Source organism: Triticum aestivum, chromosome 4D (genome assembly GCF_018294505.1).
Source record: "Triticum aestivum cultivar Chinese Spring chromosome 4D, IWGSC CS RefSeq v2.1, whole genome shotgun sequence".
NCBI lineage: Eukaryota > Viridiplantae > Streptophyta > Magnoliopsida > Poales > Poaceae > Triticum > Triticum aestivum.
In genome coordinates this window covers 9506550-9529606 of record NC_057805.1, presented here as the reverse complement: position 1 = coordinate 9529606, position 23057 = coordinate 9506550, and the positions used below count along the sequence as shown (strand labels likewise).

The following is a 23057-nucleotide window of genomic DNA, read 5'->3' as shown; positions in this document are numbered from 1 at the left end:
AAGATCGGTGAACATCTCCATGTTGATCGTATCTTCTATACGACTCATGCTCGACCTTTCGGTCCTCCGTGTTCCGAGGCCATGTCTGTACATGCTAGGCTCGTCAAGTGAACCTAAGTGTATTGCGTGTGTTCCGAGGCCATGTCTGTACATGCTAGGCTCGTCAACACCCGTTGTATTCGAACGTTAGAATCTATCACACCCGATCATCACGTGGTGCTTCGAAACAACGAACCTTCGCAACGGTGCACAGTTAGGGTGAACACTTTCTTGAAATTATTATAAGGGATCATCCTACTTGCTACCGTCGTTCTAAGCAAATAAGATGCAAAAACATGATAAACATCACATGCAATCAAATAGTGACATGATATGGCCAATATCATCATGCTCCTTTGATCTCCATCTTCGGGGCACCATGATCATCTTTGTCACCGGCATGACACCATGATCTCCATCATCATGATCTCCATCATTGTGTCTTCATGAAGTTCGTCACGCCAACGATTACTTCTACTTCTATGGCTAACGCGTTTAGCAACAAAGTAAAGTAATTTACATGGCGTTATTCAATGACACGCAGGTCATACAAAATAATAAAGACAACTCCTATGGCTCCTGCCGGTTGTCATACTCATCGACATGCAAGTCGTGATTCCTATTACAAGAATATGATCAATCTCATACATCACATATATCATTCATCACATCTTCTGGCCATATCACATCACATAGCACTTGCTGCAAAAACAAGTTAGACGTCCTCTAATTGTTGATGCAAGTTTTTTACGTGGTTTGTAGGTTTCTAGCAAGAACGATTTCTTACCTACGTATGACCACAACGTGATTTGCCAATTTCTATTTACCCTTCATAAGGACCCTTTTCATCGAATCTGTTCCGACTAAAGTAGGAGAGACAGACACCCGCTAGCCACCTTATGCAACTAGTGCATGTCAGTCGGTGGAACCTGTCTCACGTAAGCGTACGTGTAAGGTCGGTCCGGGCCGCTTCATCCTACAATGCCGCCAAAACAAGAAACGACTAGTAGCGGCAAGAAGAATTGGCAAACTCAACACCCACAACTGCTTTGTGTTCTACTCGTGCATAGTAACTACGCATAGACCTGGCTCTGATACCACTGTTGGGAATCGTAGCATAATTTTAAATTTTTCCTACGTTCACCAAGATGCATCTATGGAGTGTACTAGCAACGAGGGGAAGGGAGTGCATCTACATACCCTTGTAGATCGCGAGCGGAAGCGTTCCAATGAACGTGGATGACGGAGTCGTACTCGCCGTGATCCAAATCACCGATGACCGAGTGCCGAACGGATGGCACCTCCGCGTTCAACACACGTACGGTGCAGCGACGTCTCCTCCTCCTTGATCCAGCAAGGGGGAAGGAGAGGTTGATGGAGATCCAGCAGCACGACGGCGTGGTGGTGGATGTAGCGGGTCTCGTGCAGGGCTTCGCCGAGCTACTACGAGAGAGAGAGGTGTTGCAGGGGAGGAGGGAGGCGCCCAAGGCTGTTGTTTTCTGCCCTCCCTCCCCCCTTTATATAGGCCCCTGGGGGGCGCCGGCCCCAAGAGATGAGATCTCAAGGGGGGGGGGCGGCGGCCACAAGGGGGGAAGGGGTTGCCTTGCCCCCCAAGGCAAGGGGGAACTCCCCCCCTAGGGTTCCCAACCCTAGGCGCATGGGGGGAGGCCCAAGGGGGGCGCCCCAGCCCACTAGGGGCTGGTTCCCTTCCACTTTCAGCCCACGGGGCCCTCCGGGACAGGTGGCCCCACCCGGTGGACCCCCGGGACCCTTCCGGTGGTCCCGGTACAATACCGATAACCCCCGAAACTTTCCCGGTGGCCGAAACTGGACTTCCTATATATAATTCTTCACCTCCGGACCATTCCGGAACCTCTCGTGACGTCCGGGATCTCATCCGGGACTCCGAACAACTTTCGGGTTTCCGCATACATATATCTCTACAACCCTAGCGTCACCGGACCTTAAGTGTGTAGACCCTACGGGTTCGGGAGGCATGCAGACATGACCGAGACGCCTCTCCGGTCAATAACCAACAGCGGGATCTGGATACCCATGTTGGCTCCCACATGTTCCACGATGATCTCATCGGATGAACCACGGTGTCGAGGATTCAATCAATCCGTATGCAATTCCCTTTGTCAATCGGTATGTTACTTGCCCGAGATTCGATCGTCGGTATCCCAATACCTTGTTCAATCTCGTTACCGGCAAGTCTCTTTACTCGTACCGCAATGCATGATCCCGTGACTAACGCCTTAGTCACATTGAGCTCATTGTGATGATGCATTACCGAGCGGGCCCAGAGATACCTCTCCGTCACACGGAGTGACAAATCCCAGTCTCGATCCGTGCCAACCCAACAGACACTTTCGGAGATACCCGTAGTGCACCTTTATAGTCACCCAGTTACGTTGTGACGTTTGGCACACCCAAAGCACTCCTACGGTATCCGGGAGTTGCACGATCTCATGGTCTAAGGAAAAGATACTTGACATTGGACAAGCTCTAGCAAACGAAACTACACGATCTTTTATGCTATGCTTAGGATTGGGTCTTGTCCATCACATCATTCTCCTAATGATGTGATCCCGTTATCAATGACATCCAATGTCCATAGCCAGGAAACCATGACTATCTGTTGATCAACGAGCTAGTCAACTAGAGGCTTACTAGGGACACTTTGTGGTCTATGTATTCACACATGTATTACGATTTCCGGACAATACAATTATAGCATGAATAATAGACTATTATCATGAACAAAGAAATATAATAATAACCATTTATTATTGCCTCTAGGGCATATTTCCAACAACCGGGTCATAAATAGGCCAATGTTATAACTCTTGGAAATATGTTCCAACCATCATATCTGACCGAGATTCAGATCTGATTGGTGTCAGGATAACTCAGACTCAGGATGCCTGAGAAGAAAGGTGCAACACAAATTGTCGAAACGACATCGAAGATTCTCGGGAGATGAACTATGGAAGCGAGTTCCGAACAAGGGTTCATTTCATCAAGGAGAGGTGAGGAGGTGACTGATTGACTCAGCGACAATCCATTGAGATTTCCAAAAGATGGATTTCCACCACTATGTGAACAAGGAGATAACATTAGCTAGATCGAATGACTTAATGATGTATGCTCGAGGAAAACATACACAGTTAAACATTGGTTGTTAGGTGCACCCGAATATGGGCTTAGGTAGAATGATCAATGTTAGAATGGTGATTCGATAACCAATGGTCTAAGAATGAAATATCGACCATTAACTTCAAAGCAATAGGGTTGCTAGAAGTTTTGAAGTCGCACATCATAGTTCAATTGTCGGTATTCAGGTTAGAAACAACATGGGGATCATAAAACAAATGGAGATGGCGAGAAGTATTACTATATCAAGAATTCTCAAGAGGTGGAGAAATTCTCACAATATCCTTGACATGAAGGACAGTCACACTTCAATGTAGAACATAACATAAGCTAGATAGGAAAGAGCTCCATATCATGATCAAGTCTGAATTGGAGTGGGGGGGGGGCAATAACGTTGCCGATGATAACACAAATCATCGAGGGGCAAGGATGGTATTTCTCATCCTGAATTTCGACTGATATCCTGGAAGAGCTCAAAATGTTGGTGCTGATCACGACACATTTGTCGAGAGATTTCATGAAGATGTAATCTATCGGCGATGACATCGAGTCAGAGGAATGATGAAAGCGATAGGTTAATGGAACCAAGGGTACGGCACAAACTTGAAATCAAGCTTGTTGTTCAAGGCGAACTAATATGACGAGGAAGATCGACGTAAGCTTAGCTCATCATCGAAAGTTGTGTTCCGGGAAGGACCGGGTAGCACAGTTAAAAAGTTTTCACGATAAGGATATAGCCGATAAGGCTAGTAATGACTTGAAGGATTATTAAACTCGTAAGCAACAAGAATTACTTAGAGTTATTGAATCGGAGTGCGGAATCGATTCACTTGTCGGTGTTCTCGAGTGACTAATAACTCAGAGCCCGTGGAAAATTGGAATCAGTGAGAATGTAGCACTTGATGAAGAACTCATAAGAAGTTATGTAGTTCCATGATAATCTCGAGATGCCAGGGGGTAATACTCGACGACAGATCAAGGTAGAGGCTGGACTAGGGTATTGCTCTGCAGAAGACAAGTGCTCAACTTGTATGAGAAATGGTATTTAAAAGAGAACATGGTCGGAACCATGATTGAAAAAGGCCAGATCCCAGATATAAGATGAACTTATACCAATGGAACAATTTAATTTAAGAAAAGCTTTAATGATAAGATCTTCATCGGGTCCATGGGCATGAACGCAAAGTTCAAGGTCGACTCCCACTTCTTCAATGCATAACCTTTCATTCACTTCTCGCGTTCGATGAAGTTGTATGGTAGAAAATTATCTGGTAAAATACCAGAAGGGTATGGCTTGTGAAAACCTTCGGGTTCATACGGTTTTTTTAGGGAAGGTATAGGTTCAACCCATCAAGGCATCTTAGGAACATATACCACAAACTTCGGACTAAATATTACAAGCTCGAAAGAAGAGCATTGTTCAAAAATAGATGATACAATTTACCAAAGGCATTATATACCCATGGAAAGGCTCACAAGGTTATTCATTATGAAGGACACTGTCGGATAAAATCCAACAAAGGAACCGATGGTCCACAAGGGATCTGATGTGAGCATCGGTACTCAACCAGAGGAAGGAGAATGCAAGGAGATCTGATTATAGAAGCAACTGACTAACTCAAAGTTCAAATGCAAAAGAATTATGATTTCCAAATCATGGGGTCAGAAGCAACGCTCTGATCAAGGATGGATAAGTTGAGTAGGCTTAGGGGTACAATCGATGGCAATTTGATAGGTCGAGATCCAGCTCACGTTTAAAATGTCGTCTGAGCCGGAAGAATGAATTCTAGGATATGATTGAGGATTGCGAGCATTCGCAACAAATTGAATCAACGGACTCAAAATGATAATGACAAGAGATGCCAATAAGATTACGAGACTTATGGGATTAACCATAATGCAAGCAAACAAGAATTTCAAGAGCAATAGGCTCCTGAGGATTTTCGAAAGATCGAATAGTATTTTGAAGACTATTGTGGAATACTTGAATCAACTGGGGATGACCGGATACTCGGTAAGTGCGAGAAATTATCCGTAGTGGTATTCATGTGGCAAAGAACAGCAAGGCAGTAAGCTCAAAAGATTCTCGGAGCAGCAAAGAGAATTTCGGGGTATCTTGTAATAACAAGATCAACTGGGAAACATTGTATGAGTGGCGAGTATACGTGGTTATCCATAGGAGTTTATCGATGAAAGGGAATTGCAAAAGCGATAAACACAAGTTCTCGGGTTATCAGCGGAGAGTATCTTCAGGGTCTTCACGTGCAGCAGACGATCATCAGTAATAAGGGGCTCTCCGGGTGAAAGTGATAACGAGATCCTAATGTTAGATTTAGTAAAATCATTTAACCCGAATAGAAGAGAGATCAGAGTCCCAGAGTATAGGAAGGGAGTAAAAGATCCTAATACCACCCAATGGCGATGTGGGCCCGTAAGACACACAGCCATGTTAGTAAAAGTTTTTGAAATGTCTAGACTCGACTTCGGCCAAGGAGTTGGAAAGGGGGATTCCTACAGGCAGTCGGCTCTGATACCAACTTGTGACGCCCCCGATTTGACCGTACACTAATCATGCACGCAAATGTGTACGATCAAGATCAGGGACTCACGGGAAGATATCACAACACAACTCTAAAACAAAATAAGTCATACAAGCATTATAATACAAGCCAGGGGCCTCGAGGGCTCGAATACAAGTGCTCGATCACAGACGAGTCAGCGGAAGCAACAATATCTGAGTACAGACATAAGTTAAACAAGTTTGCCTTAAGAAGGCTAGCACAAAGTAGCAACGATCGAAAAGGCAAGGCCTCCTGCCTGGGACCTCCTAACTACTCCTCGAAGCCGAACTCCATGTAGAATCATCCTCGGGATCTCTAGCTCCTGGACTCCAGCATCTGGTTGCGACAATCAGGTATAGAAAGGGGAAAAGAGGGAGAAAAGCAACCGTGAGTACTCATCCAAAGTACTCGCAAGCAAGGAGCTACACTACATATGCATGTGTATATGTGTAAAGGGCCATATCAGTGGACTGAACTGCAGAATGCCAGAATAAGAGGGGGATAGCTAATCCTGTCGAAGACTACGCTTCTGGCAGCCTCCATCTTGCAGCATGTAGAAGAGAGAAGATTGAAGTCCTCCAAGTAGCATCGCATAGCATAATCCTACCCGGCGATCCCCTCCTCGTCGCCCTGTTAGAGAGCGATCACCGGGTTGTATCTGGCACTTGGAAGGGTGTATTTTATTCAGTATCCAGTTCTAGTTGTCATAAGGTCAAGGTACAACTCCGGGTCGTCCTTTTACCGAGGGACACGGCTATTCGAATAGATAAACTTCCCTGCAGGGGTGCACCACATAACCCAACACGCTCGATCCCATTTGGCCGGACACACTTTTCTGGGTCATGCCCGGCCTCGTAAGATCAACACGTCGCAGCCCCACCTAAGCACAACAGAGAGGTCAGCACGCCGGTCTAACCCTATGCGCGCAGGGGTCTGGGCCCATCGCCCTATGCACACCTGCACGTTGCGTACGCGGCCGGAAGCAGACCTAGTCTAGTGGCGTTCCAGTCCAATCCGGCGCGCGCCACTCAGTCGCTAACGTCAAGAAGGCTTCGGCTGATACCACGACGCCGGGATACCCATAACTACTCCCGCGTAGATGGCTAGTGCGTATAGACCAAATGGCCAGACTCAGATCAAATACCAAGATCTCGTTAAGCGTGTTAAGTATCCGCGAACGCCGACCAGGGCCAGGCCCACCTCTCACCTAGGCGGTCTCAACCTGCCCTGTCGCTCCGCCACAAAGATCCACTTGCGGGTACTCCTACGAGCCGACCCGACTTTAGCCACCACATGTGTCATGTATATAGTATATAAGTATATACCCGTGATCACCGCCCAAGTGATCACGGCCCGATAGTATAGCACAGCAGACGGACAAGAATGTAGGGCCACTGATGGAAAACTAGCATCCTATACTAAGCATGTAGGATTGCAGGTAAAGGTAACAACAGTAGTAGCAAGGATAGGCTATGCATCAGGATAGGATATAGGAAAGCAGTAACATGCTACACTACTCTAATGCAAGCAGTATAGAGAAGAATAGGCGATATCTGGTGATCAAGGGGGGGGGCTTGCCTGGTTGCTCTGGCAAGTAGGAGGGGTCGTCAACTCCGTAGTCGAACTGGGCAGCAGCAGTGTCGGTCTCGTAGTCTACCGGAGAGAAGAGGGGGAGGAAACAGTAAATATAATGCAAACATAAGCATGACGATGCGTGACATGACAATGAGCAGTGCTAGGGGGTGTCCTAACGCGACAGTAGGTGGTACCGGCGAAGGGGGGAACATCCGGGAAAGTATTCCCGATGTTTCGCGTTTTCGGACAGACGGACCGGAGGGGGCAAGTTGCGAGTTCGATAGGTTAGGGAGGTGTGGTGGACGAACGGACTGCGTATCCGGATTCGTCTCGTCATTCTGAGCAACTTTCATGTTGAAAATATTTTAATCCGAGTTACGGATTAAAAGATATGATTTTCTAAAGATTTTATTAATTTCTGGAATTTAATTAATTATTTAATTTAATTCGAAATTTGGATTTATGACATCGGCATGATGTCATGCTGACATCAGCAGTCAACATTGACCGTTGACTTGGTCAACCTGACAGATGGGTCCCACCTGTCAGGGACTGTTTAGCTAATTAATAGTGATTAATTAGGTTAACTAGTTATTAGGTTAATTAAGTTTAATTAGTTTAACTTAACAGGATTAATTAAGTTAATTAATTATCTTTATTATTTATTTATTTATTATTATTTTAATTATTTATTTTTATTAATTTAATTTATTATTTTTATTATTTATTATTAATATTTAAAGTTTTAAAACATTTTCTAAATTGTTTTAATTCGAAATTAAATGTTAAATTGCTACGGGTACACAGAGAGTGTACCCAGCTATTTGTATGTGAGGATGACAGTGGGTCCCAGTTGACTGCTCAGTCAGCAGTTGACTGGTCCCTGTTGACTGGTCAAAGTGGGCCACGGGGTCCCACCTACCATTGACTGGGCTAGTCCTAGTCAGTAGTTTGACTGGTCAAAGGGCCCAGTGGGGCCCGAGTGTCAATGAGTGATTTGTTTAACAGACTTTTAAACAAAACCGATGAGATTAATTAGGACTGTGGGGTCCAATGTCAGTGGCTGTTAGGGATTTGGTTAGGGGGGTTAATGACGTCCACGTCATCGTGGTTAACACCGGCGAGGAGTTACAGTGCGCCGGCAACGGCAGCAACGCGGGAACCCGCCGGGGCTTGCGCTACGGGCGTCGGTTCGATGCGCGAAGGGGACCGATGGGTAGCTAGGGGTCGACCACGTCGACCGGTGGTCGCGGGGCGGCCGGACTTGGCCGGCGTCGACGGCGGAGTCGACATCCGCGGCGGCACGGGCGGCTACCGGAACAGGCGCGGTGGGGCGATGCGAGGCGGGCAGCGGGCGGGTACGGCGCGGGGAAGGGAGAAGGGACTGGAGGCCGGAGGTGGCCTCACCGGCGTTGGAGAGAAGCGGGGCGGCGAGGCTCGGGGGCGACCGTTGTGGAGGAGGATGGGGACGAGGCGTCGTCGCCGTGTCGGGGAGGCGGACGCAGTCCGGCGGGGAGGAGGACGGGGACGCGGCGACGGCGGGGCAGCGTCAGGCGAGGTCAGCTCCGGGCGGCGGCGGTCCGGTGATGGGGCCACGGGTGGTGGCTCGGGCCGGGGTTGTCGAGGCCGACGCGGGGAGGCGAGGTGGCGGAGGTCGTCGCCGGCGGGCGGCTCATCCACGGCCGCCGGGTCGCCGGATGGTGCGGGGCTCGAGCGCGGGTGCTCCAGAGCCCAGGGTGGCGGCGATGGTGTGTGTGTGTGTGTCGCGTGCGTGCGGGAGGGGGGGGCGGCGCCAGGAGGGAGACGAGGGAGTGGGGAAGTGGGGGGTTACGGCTAGGGTTTACTGGTGGGGGGCCTAGTAGGCCAGGGGCGCGGGGGGGGGGGTTGGGCCGGCAGGCCGCTCGGCCACACGGCCAACTGGGCCAAGGCCCAGTCAGGGGGGGCAGTTGTTTTTCTTTTCTTTTTTTGTTTGTTTTAGTTTTAGTTCTTTTTCCTTTTCTGTTTTATTTTAGTTACACTTTATTCTTAGTTCAGTAAAACATGACAATAGCTCCAAATTAGTGTTCCAAAACAACCCACTACCCTAAAAAGTTTTACCTCAAGATAAAATAGTTTATGATTTTATAAAATATCAAAGGCATTTATTTAATAGTTTTAGCTACTGTTTTAATCATTTAAGTGCATTTAAACTTTTTATAAAAATGTTGTTTCTTCACCATAACTACCTACGCAATATTTGTCACGATCCGAACATTTTAGTTTTAACATCTGAAAACTTTTGTTGTTTGCTTTTATTTAAATTTTGAATTTGTTTCGGTTCTGAACCATCGAGAGTTTATCAACAGTAACGGGGTGACGTGGCATCGTTAACGAGGGATTACTGTAGCTTAATTATCCGGGCGTCACAACATCTTACATGCATACTGACCAGACTTGCCTAACAGAAGCACAAACACAAATGGACACTCTGCAGTTGTATCAGACACACCACCACAAGACCTGCTGTGTGCGTCATAATTCTTAGCAGCGACCATTACGACCGTGCAATGCCAAGATTGCTAGCAACAAGGATTTGAGGAGGACAAGACGGTAGCTATCGACAAGGATTCAAGAGGGACGAGATGTCACGGTAGTGGTTGTAATATTAGTCGCGACGAATCTGAAAAAATTGAGTCGAGATGTGGAGATATGATGGATTTTGCAAAAAAAATCCAGTAAATTTTTGATACAGAGAACATATCGGTGTGCATGTACTGATTGCACTTGCTTCATGGCGCAATACGTTTATCCTGCTATGAAAAATGTATTATTTTTTATTAGAGAAGGGGGGTTCCAAGGCAGAGACAGTGAGTAGAAGAAAAGTTATCTACCATAAAAGACGACAAGGTCACATGACATGCACTGATTGCATTTGCTTTATGGCGCAATATGTTTATCCTTCTATTAAAAATGTATTATTTTTTATTGGAGAAGGGGGCTTCAATGGCAGAGATAGTAGGAAGAAGAAAAGTTATCTACCATAAAAAAAGTCACATGACATGCACGACGATCCTAATGTTACATGTTAGACATGTTTTTAAAGGAAAAGGGTTCCAACAAAAAAAGAAATGTCTCGCTATGGCATGAAAACGAGTAGTAAGGGGAGGGCCCGGCAGAAAAAAGAGAGTGCATTGTGTGGTGGGGTGTTTTGTGTTAAGACCACGTGTTGGTGATAAGAGTCGGATAGTCTGGACAACCATATTTCTCCTCCAGAGTAATGCTACATCTACGGGAAGTTCTTTTACGGGTTCAACGGACTATCGACTGTGGACCAACAGGATTTAAGATCAGGGAAGGATGGGGCAACCCCAGCTGAAAATCAGGGGAGAAAGATTAGTTAGAAGGAGATTTTCTAAAACTCTCGTAAGGGTCCGTGCGTCTAGGATTATTGTCTCCTTCATATATGGTATGTATTTAAGGTAGTCTAGACTATTCAGATGGATAAATTTTATGAAGACAAATTCATTCTTATGCATTGTGGGCCTTCTACTAGTCATTGTAAATACAGTAGTTTAGCTAGATAAGTCATGCTATTCATGTTTCTTGTTTTGAAACTACCAATGACACATTCATGGCCAAAATGTTTCCTCTAACTTTATAAGAATTCAATCATCTAGTACTCATCATCCTTTCATCATAACAGAACAGATAATGCAGTTCAGACGGACAAAAATAAAATGAGAACTGTTAATAACCAAAGTACTAACAAACACTTCCAAAAGTTCAAAGCAACCACTGTTGATAATACAGTTCACTGTTAAATCAACCACTTTTAGCGTCAAAGTGTGAGCACTCTGGGTAAAGCTTTTTTGCTTGATGGCCAGCCCTTATCGTCTTGTTGGAGTGGATTATGGCAAACGACTCAACCCCCGCGGTGATTCTCTTCTTCAGTGAAATCTTCTGCCTTTTAGTCCAGGCGAACCTGGTGGGCTTCTTGTCCTGGCAGTCGCCACACTCCAACTCCAACCTACTATAGAGGAACACATCCTCTAGATTGACCGCCGCCACCATAACACGTCTGACATAATTAACAGCATAATCTTCAGATTCAAAGCCAAAGATGACGAGTGTGACCAAACTGTGGTGTTGGAAATCAGCTGCAGCCGCGCTCCACTCTACACCCTTGTTCTCACTATACGATTCCTTTTTTCTCTTCTCCTCATCCATTTCCATTGAACACAAATCATCCCAGACCTGCATCTCAGCAATAGGACAAAGATAAAAATAAACTGTCTTTAGACATATATACCTAGTAAGAAAACCATGAAAAACTAATATTAAGCACATGTGGCTAAAAGAGAACTTTAGGAAAGCACATACTGTCATGTATAGCTCCTTCAGTAAGGGTGCAGCTTCAAGAATAAACATTGTCCAGGTGAGATCATACCCTTCAGGAAGTTTAACAAGGTTCACAAACCTTAGTTGGCGGAACACAGATGCCAGATCTTGCGTTGGACATTCTGGCTGCACCCAAATCTGCAAATAATATACACATGATAAGATGAGCAGAGCAGAGAAGAAGTGAAGCCACAGCTAGGAAAGCAACAATCTTTATTACTACACTGTTCTTTGCTATACATGATAGTTCAGCTATGAAATTGACTACATCTTACATGCATACTGACCAGACTTTCCTAACAGAAGCAAAAGCACAAATGGACACTCTGCAGTTGTATCAGACACACCACCACAAGACCTGCTGTGTGCGTCACAATTCTTAGCAGCGACCATTACGACCGTGCAATGCCAAGATTGCTAGCGACAAGGATTTGAGGAGGACAAGACGGTAGCTGTCGACAAGGATTCAAGAAGGACGAGATGTCACGGTAGTGGTTGTAATATTAGTCGAGACGAATCTGAAAAAATTGAGTCGAGATGTGGAGATATGATGGATTTTGCAAAAAAAATCCAGTAAATTTTTGATACAGAGAACATATCGGTGTGCATGTACTGATTGCACTTGCTTCATGGCGCAATACGTTTATCCTGCTACGAAAAATGTATTATTTTTTATTAGAGAAGGGGGGTTCCAAGGCAGAGACAGTGAGTAGAAGAAAAGTTATCTACCATAAAAGACGACAAGGTCACATGACATGCACTGATTGCATTTGCTTTATGGCGCAATATGTTTATCCTTCTATTAAAAATGTATTATTTTTTATTGGAGAAGGGGGCTTCAATGGCAGAGATAGTAGGAAGAAGAAAAGTTATCTACCATAAAAAAAGTCACATGACATGCACGACGATCCTAATGTTACATGTTAGACATGTTTTTAAAGGAAAAGGGTTCCAACAAAAAAAGAAATGTCTCACTATGGCAGGAAAACGAGTAGTAAGGGGAGGGCCCGGCGGAAAAAAGAGAGTGCATCGTGTGGTGGGGGGTTTTCTGTTAAGACCATGTGTTGGTGATAACAGTCGGATAGTCTGGACAACCATATTTCTCCTCCAGAGTAATGCTACATCTACGGGAAGTTCTTTTACGGGTTCAACGGACTATCGACTGTGGACCAACAGGATTTAAGATCAGGGAAGGATGGGGCAACCCCAGCTGAAAATCAGGGGGAGAAAGATTAGTTAGAAGGAGATTTTCTAAAACTCTCGTAAGGGTCCGTGCGTCTAGGATTATTGTCTCCTTCATATATGGTATGTATTTAAGGTAGTCCAGACTATTCAGATGGATAAATTTTATGAAGACAAATTCATTCTTATGCATTGTGGGCCTTCTACTAGTCATTGTAAATACAGTAGTTTAGCTAGATAAGTCATGCTATTCATGTTTCTTGTTTTGAAACTACCAATGACACATTCATGGCCAAAATGTTTCCTCTAACTTTATAAGAATTCAATCATCCAGTACTCATCATCCTTTCATCATAACAGAACAGATAATGCAGTTCAGACGGACAAAAATAAAATGAGAACTGTTAATAACCAAAGTACTAACAAACACTTCCAAAAGTTCAAAGCAACCACTGTTGATAATACAGTTCACTGTTAAATCAACCACTTTTTGCGTCAAAGTGTGAGCACTCTGGGTAGAGCCTTTTTGCTTGATGGCCAGCCCTTATCGTCTTGTTGGAGTGGATTATGGCAAACGACTCAACCCCCGCGGTGATTCTCTTCTTCAGTGAAATCTTCTGCCTTTTAGTCCAGGCGAACCTGGTGGGCTTCTTGTCCTGGCAGTCGCCACACTCCAACTCCAACCTACTATAGAGGAACACATCCTCTAGATTGACCGCCGCCACCATCACACGTCTGACATAATTAACAGCATAATCTTCAGATTCAAAGCCAAAGATGACGAGTGTGACCAAACTGTGGTGTTGGAAATCAGCTGCAGCTGCGCTCCACTCTACACCCTTGTTCTCACTATACGATTCCTTTTTTCTCTTCTCCTCATCCATTTCCATTGAACACAAATCATCCCAGACCTGCATATCAGCAATAGGACAAAGATAAAAATAAATTGTCTTTAGACATATATACCTGGTAAGAAAACCATGAAAAACTAATATTAAGCACATGTGGCTAAAAGAGAACTTTAGGAAAGCACATACTGTCATGTATAGCTCCTTCAGTAAGGGTGCAACTTCAAGAATAAACATTGTCCAGGTGAGATCATACCCTTCAGGAAGTTTAACAAGGTTCACAAACCTTAGTTGGCGGAACACGGATGCCAGATCTTGCGTTGGACATTCTGGCTGCACCCAAATCTGCAAATAATATACACATGATAAGATGAGCAGAGCAGAGAAAAAGTGAAGCCACAGCTAGGAAAGCAACAATCTTTATTACTACACTGTTCTTTGCTATACATGATAGTTCAGCTATGAAATTGACTACATCTTACATGCATACTGACCAGACTTGCCTAACAGAAGCACAAACACAAATGGACACTCTGCAGTTGTATCAGACACACCACCACAAGACCTGCTGTGTGCGTCACAATTCTTAGCAACGACCATTACGACCGTGCAATGCCAAGATTGCTAGCGACAAGGATTTGAGGAGGACAAGACGGTAGCTATCGACAAGGATTCAAGAAGGACGAGATGTCACGGTAGTGGTTGTAATATTAGTCGAGACGAATCTGAAAAAATTGAGTCGAGATGTGGAGATATGCTGGATTTTGCAAAAAAAAATCCAGTAAATTTTTGATACAGAGAACATATCGGTGTGCATGCACTGATTGCACTTGCTTCATGGCGCAATACGTTTATCCTGCTATGAAAAATGTATTATTTTTTATTAGAGAAGGGGGGGTTCCAAGGCAGAGATAGTGAGTAGAAGAAAAGTTATCTACCATAAAAGACGACAAGGTCACATGACATGCACTGATTGCATTTGCTTTATGGCGCAATATGTTTATCCTTCTATTAAAAATGTATTATTTTTTATTGGAGAAGGGGGCTTCAATGGCAGAGATAGTAGGAAGAAGAAAAGTTATCTACCATAAAAAAAGTCACATGACATGCACGACGATCCTAATGTTACATGTTAGACATGTTTTTAAAGGAAAAGGGTTCCAACAAAAAAAGAAATGTCTCGCTATGGCAGGAAAACGAGTAGTAAGGGGAGGGCCCGGCAGAAAAAAGAGAGTGCATCGTGTGGTGTGGGGTTTTGTCTCCTTCATATATGGTATGTATTTAAGGTAGTCCAGACTATTCAGATGGATAAATTTTATGAAGACAAATTCATTCTTATGCATTGTGGGCCTTCTACTAGTCATTGTAAATACAGTAGTTTAGCAAGATAAGTCATGCTATTCATGTTTCTTGTTTTGAGACTACCAATGACACATTCATGGCCAAAATGTTTCCTCTAACTTTATAATGATTCAATCATTCAGTACTCATCATCCTTTCATCATAACAGAACAGATAATGCAGTTCAGACGGACAAAAATAAAATGAGAACTGTTAATAACCAAAGTACTAACAAACACTTCCAAAAGTTCAAAGCAACCACTGTTGATAATACAGTTCACTGTTAAATCAACAACTTTTTGCGTCAAAGTGTGAGCACTCTGGGTAAAGCTTTTTTGCTTGATGGCCAGCCCTTATCGTCCTGTTGGAGTGGATTATGGCAAACGACTCAACCCCCGCGGTGATTCTCTTCTTTAGTGAAATCTTCTGCCTTTTAGTCCAGGCGAACCTGGTGGGCTTCTTGTCCTCGCAGTTGCCGCACTCCAACTCCAACCTACTATAGAGGAACACATCCTCTAGATTGACCGCCGCCACCATGACACGTCTGACATAATTAACAACATAATCTTCAGATTCAAAGCCAAAGATGACGAGTGTGACCAAACCGCGGTGTTGGAAATCAGCTGCGGCCAAGCCCCACTCTACACCCTTGTTCTCACTATACAATTCCTTTTTTCTCTTCTCCTCATCCATTTCCATTGAACACAAATCATCCCAGACCTGCATGTCAGCAATAGGACAAACATAGAAATAAACCTTCTTTAGACATATATATACCTGGTGAGAAAACTTTGAAAAAGCTAATATTAAGCACATGTGGCTAAAAGAGAACTTTAGGAAAGCACATACTGTCATGTATAGCTCCTTCAGTAAGGGTGCAGCTTCAAGAATAAACATTGTCCAGGTGAGATCATACCCTTCAGGAAGTTTAACAAGGTTCACGAACCTTAGTTGGCAGAACACAGATGCCAGATCTTGCGTTGGACATTCTGGCTGCACCCAAATCTGCAAATAATATACACATGATAAGATGAGCAGAGCAGAGAAGAAGTGAAGCCACAGCTAGGAAAGCAACAATCTTGACTTACCTTTTCGGACCTAAACCCCAACTTCAGAACTCGTGGAGAGGAACTGCCAAGAAACCTACTTAACTTGACCATCTTGTTGTAACCAAGGGCAACATTTGTGAGGCTTACAGACTCGAGCAATGGAACATAACCAAGAACCAGTGGATCTTGGAAATCTATCCAATCGTCAAAGACTATGTGTGTGAGTCGAGGGAGCCAGTTCAGCTTAACTTGCTCGAGACGACAATATACGATACAGAGCTCACTGAGATTAGCGTGTTCAACTTGCAGGGTGCTACTTTCTGGTAAACAAATATCTAATGTTGTTGTACCTTATACTCTTGTGCTGGCTATCAATGTGGTTGATGCGATTATGCCATTAGCGCATAGTGTTCCTTTGCATGCCCTTACCTGCTCTTAAGTTTTACATAGACGAGTAATAGTATTGAGATTGTGTCCTCAGATTCAGCAATTATAATGTTTGTTGTGATTTCTCTTCAGCCTGTCCACCTTGTAATCTCGGTTTTATGTGTAACAATTTCAATTAATTGTAGGATGCATGGAAGCTGCTGAAGGCTCACGAAGAATTGGTCTCTTCCGAAGATTGGTGTCCGCCCGGCTCTGCGCCAAGGGTGTGTCGTGTCGCGCAGCAGATGGAAATTGGGAGACTGTAATTCGAAAGAGGGCCTGATTCTGATTGTAATCCGGGAAGGACTGCTTTTCTTTTTCTTCTTTTGAGATCCATTTTTTGGAATTCAAAATTTTGGTCACATTTTTTAAATTATGTAAGTTTCGTTTCAACATCTATTTCACAAATACAATTTTTAGTGTTTTCTACAAAAGTTTGGGAATTTCATAAAATGTTCGCATTTTTAAAAATGTCTCCAGAATTTCCAAGATGTTCCGTTTTTAAATTTTGGACATAAATTCAGAAAAAAAATCTATTTCCGTAAAAATTGCTAGGCTGCGGGCTGTGCTGAACAAAAGAAAGGCCGCTGTGTTTAGGTGGCTTAACTAGGCCGCTGGCTGAGCTGTGCTTCAGCCCACGTAGAAAAATCTTTGAAAAGGGCGTTTTGCTGGCTATGGTCTGTGTTGTGCTTCCACCTATACATACATGCTGATCTAAAAAAAAACATATACACACATGTCCACAAGTTTAAAAAAGTTCGTATTTTCAAAAATGTTCAGGGATTTCAAAAAATGTTTGCATTTTCAAAAAATTTGTTTGTTGATTTCAGAAAATGTTTTTGTTTAAAAAATAGTTCTCAGATTCAGAAAATGTTTGTGTTTTCAGGAAAATGTTCGTGTTGTTCAGAATTTCAAAATTGTTCACAGGGTCGAAAATTATTCAGAAATTTAAAAACTAGTTTAGTTTGAAAATTTTATTCATAATTTAGAAAATATTGATGTTTTATAAAAATAATCATTTTTCACAAAAAAAAACATATTCAAAATTTTCAAGAAATGTTCAACTCTGCCGCTGCTTACATTTCTTAAAAACTTCGTGCTGCTCACTTGGTTACAAAAGGTCATGGTTTCAGTGTCTTGGTGCGCGAGGTCAGGAGTTCCAATCCCTCTTCATCGTACGCATTTTGCGATTTGTTGCTCGTACAGTGCCAGAAAATGGGTCGAACAACAAGGTTTCGTATGTGCGCATCGAGAGTCTATGAGACGCAAAATGCGGCAGGCAAGATCTCCCAATGCGTGTTTGCGACGCTATGTATGTTGCGTCGCGAGTCTATTTGCCAAAAAATGTGGCAGATAGGAGTTCCCGGTGCGCGTTTGGTCGACAAGTGTCAACCTACGCGGTAAATAGGAGACGTCGTTATTCTAGGTTTGCTAGGCTGCAGGTTGTGATGAAGAAAAATAAGGCCGCTCTGTTCAATGGGCTTTACTAGGCCGTAGGCTGTGCTGCGCTTCAACCTATACATACATGTTGGTCTAAAATATATATACACGCGTGCAAAAGTTCAAAAAAAGGTACAGATTCTTGGAACATTGACACATAGGTCCCACTACTCACTTATCCATGTTCTCATGATTAGATATATTACATGAAAAAATACGAGCGCCACACAATTGCAGTTTCATATGACCCTACTATATTCGTCGTGCAAAATACCAAACTATCATAGAATTTAGTAGCCAAGAGGCACCATATGGTGGACACGATTCAGTGACATTCTCTTTGATTAATGCATGATGGCAATGATTACGTGTCCGTCCCAGATCCGCAGTAAGTCACGGGTCCGTGGTAAGCAGTGACATTAGGTACAAAAGTCAAGCATTAGGCATTTTTAATGATGGTTTCAGCCATCGTCACGGGGATATGCGTTGTAGTATCTGAGTTTTCTTGTAGTCATGAGTGCATATCCTGGTATTTGCCGCATGCGGATAGGTAGGGACCAAGCTAGGAATCATATGCAAGGGGACTAATAGAAGAGGTACAAAAGGTTGGAAGGTGCAAACATATAAGTTGAGAACATTTTGAGCTGACGGTATAGGGGTATTTCTAAAAGAATAAAAAATGGGACCAGCTAGGCCACGATCAACTGAATTTCATTTTTGGGCTAGTCACACTTTTTAGCATCTTGTAACCCCACGTATTCCACTCGGGCTCGTGCCTTCCCTTCACCAGCAAGAGGATGTGACGCCTGAGCACACACATGCATACGACACACCACATAAAGCATGCACAATCGCCCACATGGCACGCAAAAAAGCCCACATGCACAATACACAGAGAAACATCACATGCACGGCATGCCCAACATCGACTATTTCTGTCATGCGGATCTAGCAGAATTAAAACTAAAAATACAAAAAAACATTATTTAAGGAAAAATGAATTATAAGGGTATTTATATTACCTAAAATATGAAAGAAAATGAAAAATGGGGCGACGATGTCTTGGGCATTTGAATTATTATTTTTGCTTCAATAAAATCATTCTTCACCATTTAATCTAGATCCAAAGGCCTAGGTGGCTTCTTTCTCCACCCTTATTCTCCCCCCCCCCCCCCCCCATATTAAAATTGAAATAAAGACTAAAAACCAAACAATGAACTTTTCTAAATAATAGTGAATTAGTGGCATTGGTTACCCTTAAACAAGAAAGAAACTGACAAAAACTTGCACACAATTTACATGGAAAATACACATTTTTATAATATGCAATAATAACCCTATTATACACCTAAAGAATAGATGAACAAAAAACCAAGAACTTTAAGAATGGTGATGACAGGAACAAATTAGTGGCAATTGCATTCCCTTTAAGAAGAAAGAGAGAATAAAAACAATTAATAACAAAATTTGCACATAATTTACAGAAAGAATGTGCTTTTTTAAGATATGCAAGAATAAGAATGTAATAGTGAAATTTTCGCAGAAAAGAATCTTTGGAGCCAATAAATCTAAGAATGGTGTTGATAGGAATGAACTAATGACAATTGCATTACTCTTTAAGCAGAAAGAGAATAAAAAAATGACAAAATTTGCACACAATGTACACAAAAAATGTGCTTTTTTATAATATGCAAAAATAAGAATGTAATAGTGAAACTTTCATAAAAAAGATTTTTTTTTTCAAACAAGTAATAAATTAGTAGCGTTGCATTACCCTTAAAAAAGAAAGAAACTAAAATGAAAATAAAATAAAAAACAAAATAATGAAGTTTACCTACGAAATGAATTGCTGGTACTGGGATTACCCTTTAAGAATAAAGAAAATAGAAACAAATAATGAAAAAAATGCACACAGTTTGCACGAAAAATGCACTTCTATAATATGCAAGAATAAGCATATTCTAGTGAAAGTTTTGAAAACAATAGGTTTTCTTAGAAGGAACGAATCAATGGGATTGCTACTACCCTTATAAAAGAGTGATTGCACAAGGACCTGTTCCAGAGTCTACATTCATTTCTGTTGCCCAACTATTGGTGAATCAAAACCAAGGGAGCACAAGCACCAATCAGTAACGAGAGATGGTCAAGAAGTTGCTTGCCTTAAAAAAAGCAAAGAGACAAAGACTTAGAAGATAAGAAAATTGCTATACTTGCAGCAAGGAGAGAAGAACAGGAAAAGAAGGAACAAGAAGCTTCCAGGAAGAGACATAAGCAAGAGGAGAAGAAGCCAGCAGAGGCAGGGAGGAAGAGTCAGGCAGCTGCTCAGAACAGAGAGTAGAGGAAAGAAGAAGCAGCAATAAAAAGCAGGCTTAAACAGAGACAAGGCCGATTATTTTGGAGGTTAAGAGAACTGTAGCTTCTGAGTACAAAGCAAGGAAAGAGGCTGAGAAGAAGGCTAAAAAAGAACAAGAAGCTGCCAAGAAGCTAGCAGAGAAAGAAGCTGCTGTAACAAAAAAAGCAGAGAAGAAAGCAGAGAAAGAGGCTGCTGCAGCACAAAGAAAGGAGGAGCTTAGGCTGCTATCTATTGCAATGGGTAAAAGACATGTTGATTCACAACAACAATAAGGTGATGAGGCAAGGCAGCATAAGAAGGCCAGCAGAATATCCATGTTTGATATCTTCAGGTGATGAGATAGTGATGCATTAGAAGGTCAACAGAACATCCATGTAGTATCCAATGTAGTCATTTTGCTCCAATGCAGTATGTACTCAATGGTAATGTAGGAAAATGTTGCCATTGATCCATAATGATGTAGACACATGAGTATGGATCAATTGTTGCTCATTTTGTAATCAGTACTAGAAGGTACTTAATGCCCTAGTTATGACAATGCTTAATGCTCTGGTTATGACAATGCCCTGGATATGACAATGGTCAAATTTGTCCTCTTCAATTTGGCAGCAGATGCATTCTTATTTTCTTGGCAAATTTGACAACATATGCATACTCATATCTATGAACAACATTCTTCTCACCATTGTCCTCTTCAATTTCGCAGCAGATGCATACTTATTTTCTTGGCAAAATGCACACCAATGTTCTAGAAGCATCATACTAATTCATATTTCCTTGTCAAATTTGTCCTCTACAATTTGGCAGCATACATCAATATATTGTGCCGAAATTGACAACATCATCTAGCTTTGCAATGTACACACACAAGCCAAATATGATAACATAAAAAGGATAACTTCATATGACAGCAAGATGATCCATTAACTTTCATTTGCATTAAAAGATTATCACTTGCATTACATAGCGCAATAGCATCACATACAACGCAAAAGATTGTCACTTGCCACTGACAACAGTACCACATACTACCAGTTCATATCCTAAACAAACTAGGCATTGCCACTGACATATCTAACAACACAAAGCACCAGTGAAATAGCTGCAAGCACTGCATCAACTCCATCACTTCTTCACCAGTAACATAGCTACAAGTACTGCAAGTACAATGATTGTCGCCATCGGTGCCTTCATCATCACCAACGTTTCATTGCCTAACCCTAGGAGTGCCTATGCTTGCTGCTTGCTCATGCTACCTGCAAATCTTCCATGAATTCCATCTTCAATGCCTGGAAGCATAGGGCTTTCATCAACTGCACCTGCAAATCTTCGACTCCTTGCTCGCATCAGCTCTTCCCTCCTATCCTCTGCAGCTCCTAATGCATCTACGGCTTCATTGCCAACGAGAAACTGCTTATCCAGCAGGTAGGCAACGTATCCAACTCCCAATGCCAGAAATGGTCCTAAATATCAAAAGAAACGAACAATCACCATGACAAGTTCCACAAAAATCGACCAAAAGGAAGAACTAGGGATGCACTCCACTTACACCGACATGACACCTGTAGAAGACCCACCCGTCGTCATGCTTCTCCGTGCTCGAGAAATAAAACTTCATGCGAGTCGGCAAGAAGGGCATCTGATGAGCGGCACCACAACCGAACGGCCGCCGAGCGATGACCTGGCCGAGCTTGTCGACATGGCGGAGCCAAGCAACCTCGAAGACGCGTCCAGAGGGCGGCAGCAAGCAATCTCCAACGGGGAGAGGGCGGCAGTAAGCAGCAGGGAGAGGCCGGTAGTACAAACGCGGCGGCGCTGGCAGAGTGGGGAATTAGGAGTTAGGGATTCCGCTGCAACTTCTAGATTTCAGGGTGGTCGATGGAAATTACATGCGCCAGCTAATTTACAAAAATATCCCCGAGCGGGCCGACGTGGACGCCACTGACTGGTCAAACCGAGCGGTGACGGGTGGCATACGCGATATAGTGGCTGTACAAACACGTCTTGTCGTATTTGATGACTGTATTGGCCATATTTCTAAGTACAGTGACACAAAGCGAGCTTTCTTCGCAAGTTTGGTGACTGCCAATGCATTTTACTCTTTATAAAACTCATTAGTGAGGCTGCCAGGTCCTGGACTTCTGTTGCCTGGCGATCTATTAATTGCAGAGTCATTTTCTGCCCAATAGAAGGGCTCATCAAGCATTTTGAGGTCAGTTTTCTCATGTAATTTGTGGGTTCTAAAACTGGAAGTGATATGGAAGTATGACCAAGCAGCCGTGCTTTGCCTTCCACCATGCAGTAGATGGTGCTCTTCCTCCGTGTGAAGACAAAAGCTCAAGCTATGGGAGAGCACTGTAGTTCATGACGTGGGCAACGAAAGCGGGGGCAGACCGCAATTATTTATTACGTTTACTGGGTTTTGAATCCTGAACCTTTTGATTACAAGTTTATACATCTAACCAGTTCACCCCATGAGCTCAGGCTGATGGGAAAAGGTGGGCAGTGCATTCAGACGGCCGAACATTATACTCCAACATGTACTTTGTTGCCACTTGCTACAATTAATCTTCAGATCCTTGATAAGTTTTTTCTGGAGTCTTGAGGGTCACTCTATGTAAATATTGATCTAGCTCACAATAATGAGGTAACAATATTGCACTTCTAAAAAAGTTTGCTTCTTCCTAGGAAACTGACATAGTTTTATTCG

At 43.2% G+C, this 23057-nt stretch overlaps 1 protein-coding gene across 1 annotated transcript; it reads right to left on the bottom strand.

The window, feature by feature from the left end:
• Window positions 1-15367: 15367 nt before the first annotated feature.
• On the bottom strand, window positions 15368-21934 carry LOC123096557 (uncharacterized). The gene is made up of 5 exons (XM_044518319.1): window positions 21925-21934; window positions 21604-21810; window positions 16168-16448; window positions 15929-16084; window positions 15368-15799 (listed from the first exon to the last, which is right to left on the bottom strand). The coding sequence occupies exons 1-5, from the start codon at window positions 21932-21934 to the stop codon at window positions 15368-15370; spliced, it is 1086 nt and encodes a 361-aa protein (XP_044374254.1).
• Between the last annotated feature and the right edge of the window lie 1123 nt (window positions 21935-23057).

What these genes read in the sequence shown, in the direction of transcription:
- LOC123096557 (XM_044518319.1), bottom strand. An exon ending in TGGGGTTTAGGTCCGAAAAG is followed by an intron (nt 16,085 to 16,167) that starts GTAAGTCAAGAT and finishes TATTATTTGCAG; the next exon opens with ATTTGGGTGCAGCCAGAATG. An exon ending in TGAAGGAGCTATACATGACA is followed by an intron (nt 15,800 to 15,928) that starts GTATGTGCTTTC and finishes GCTGACATGCAG; the next exon opens with GTCTGGGATGATTTGTGTTC.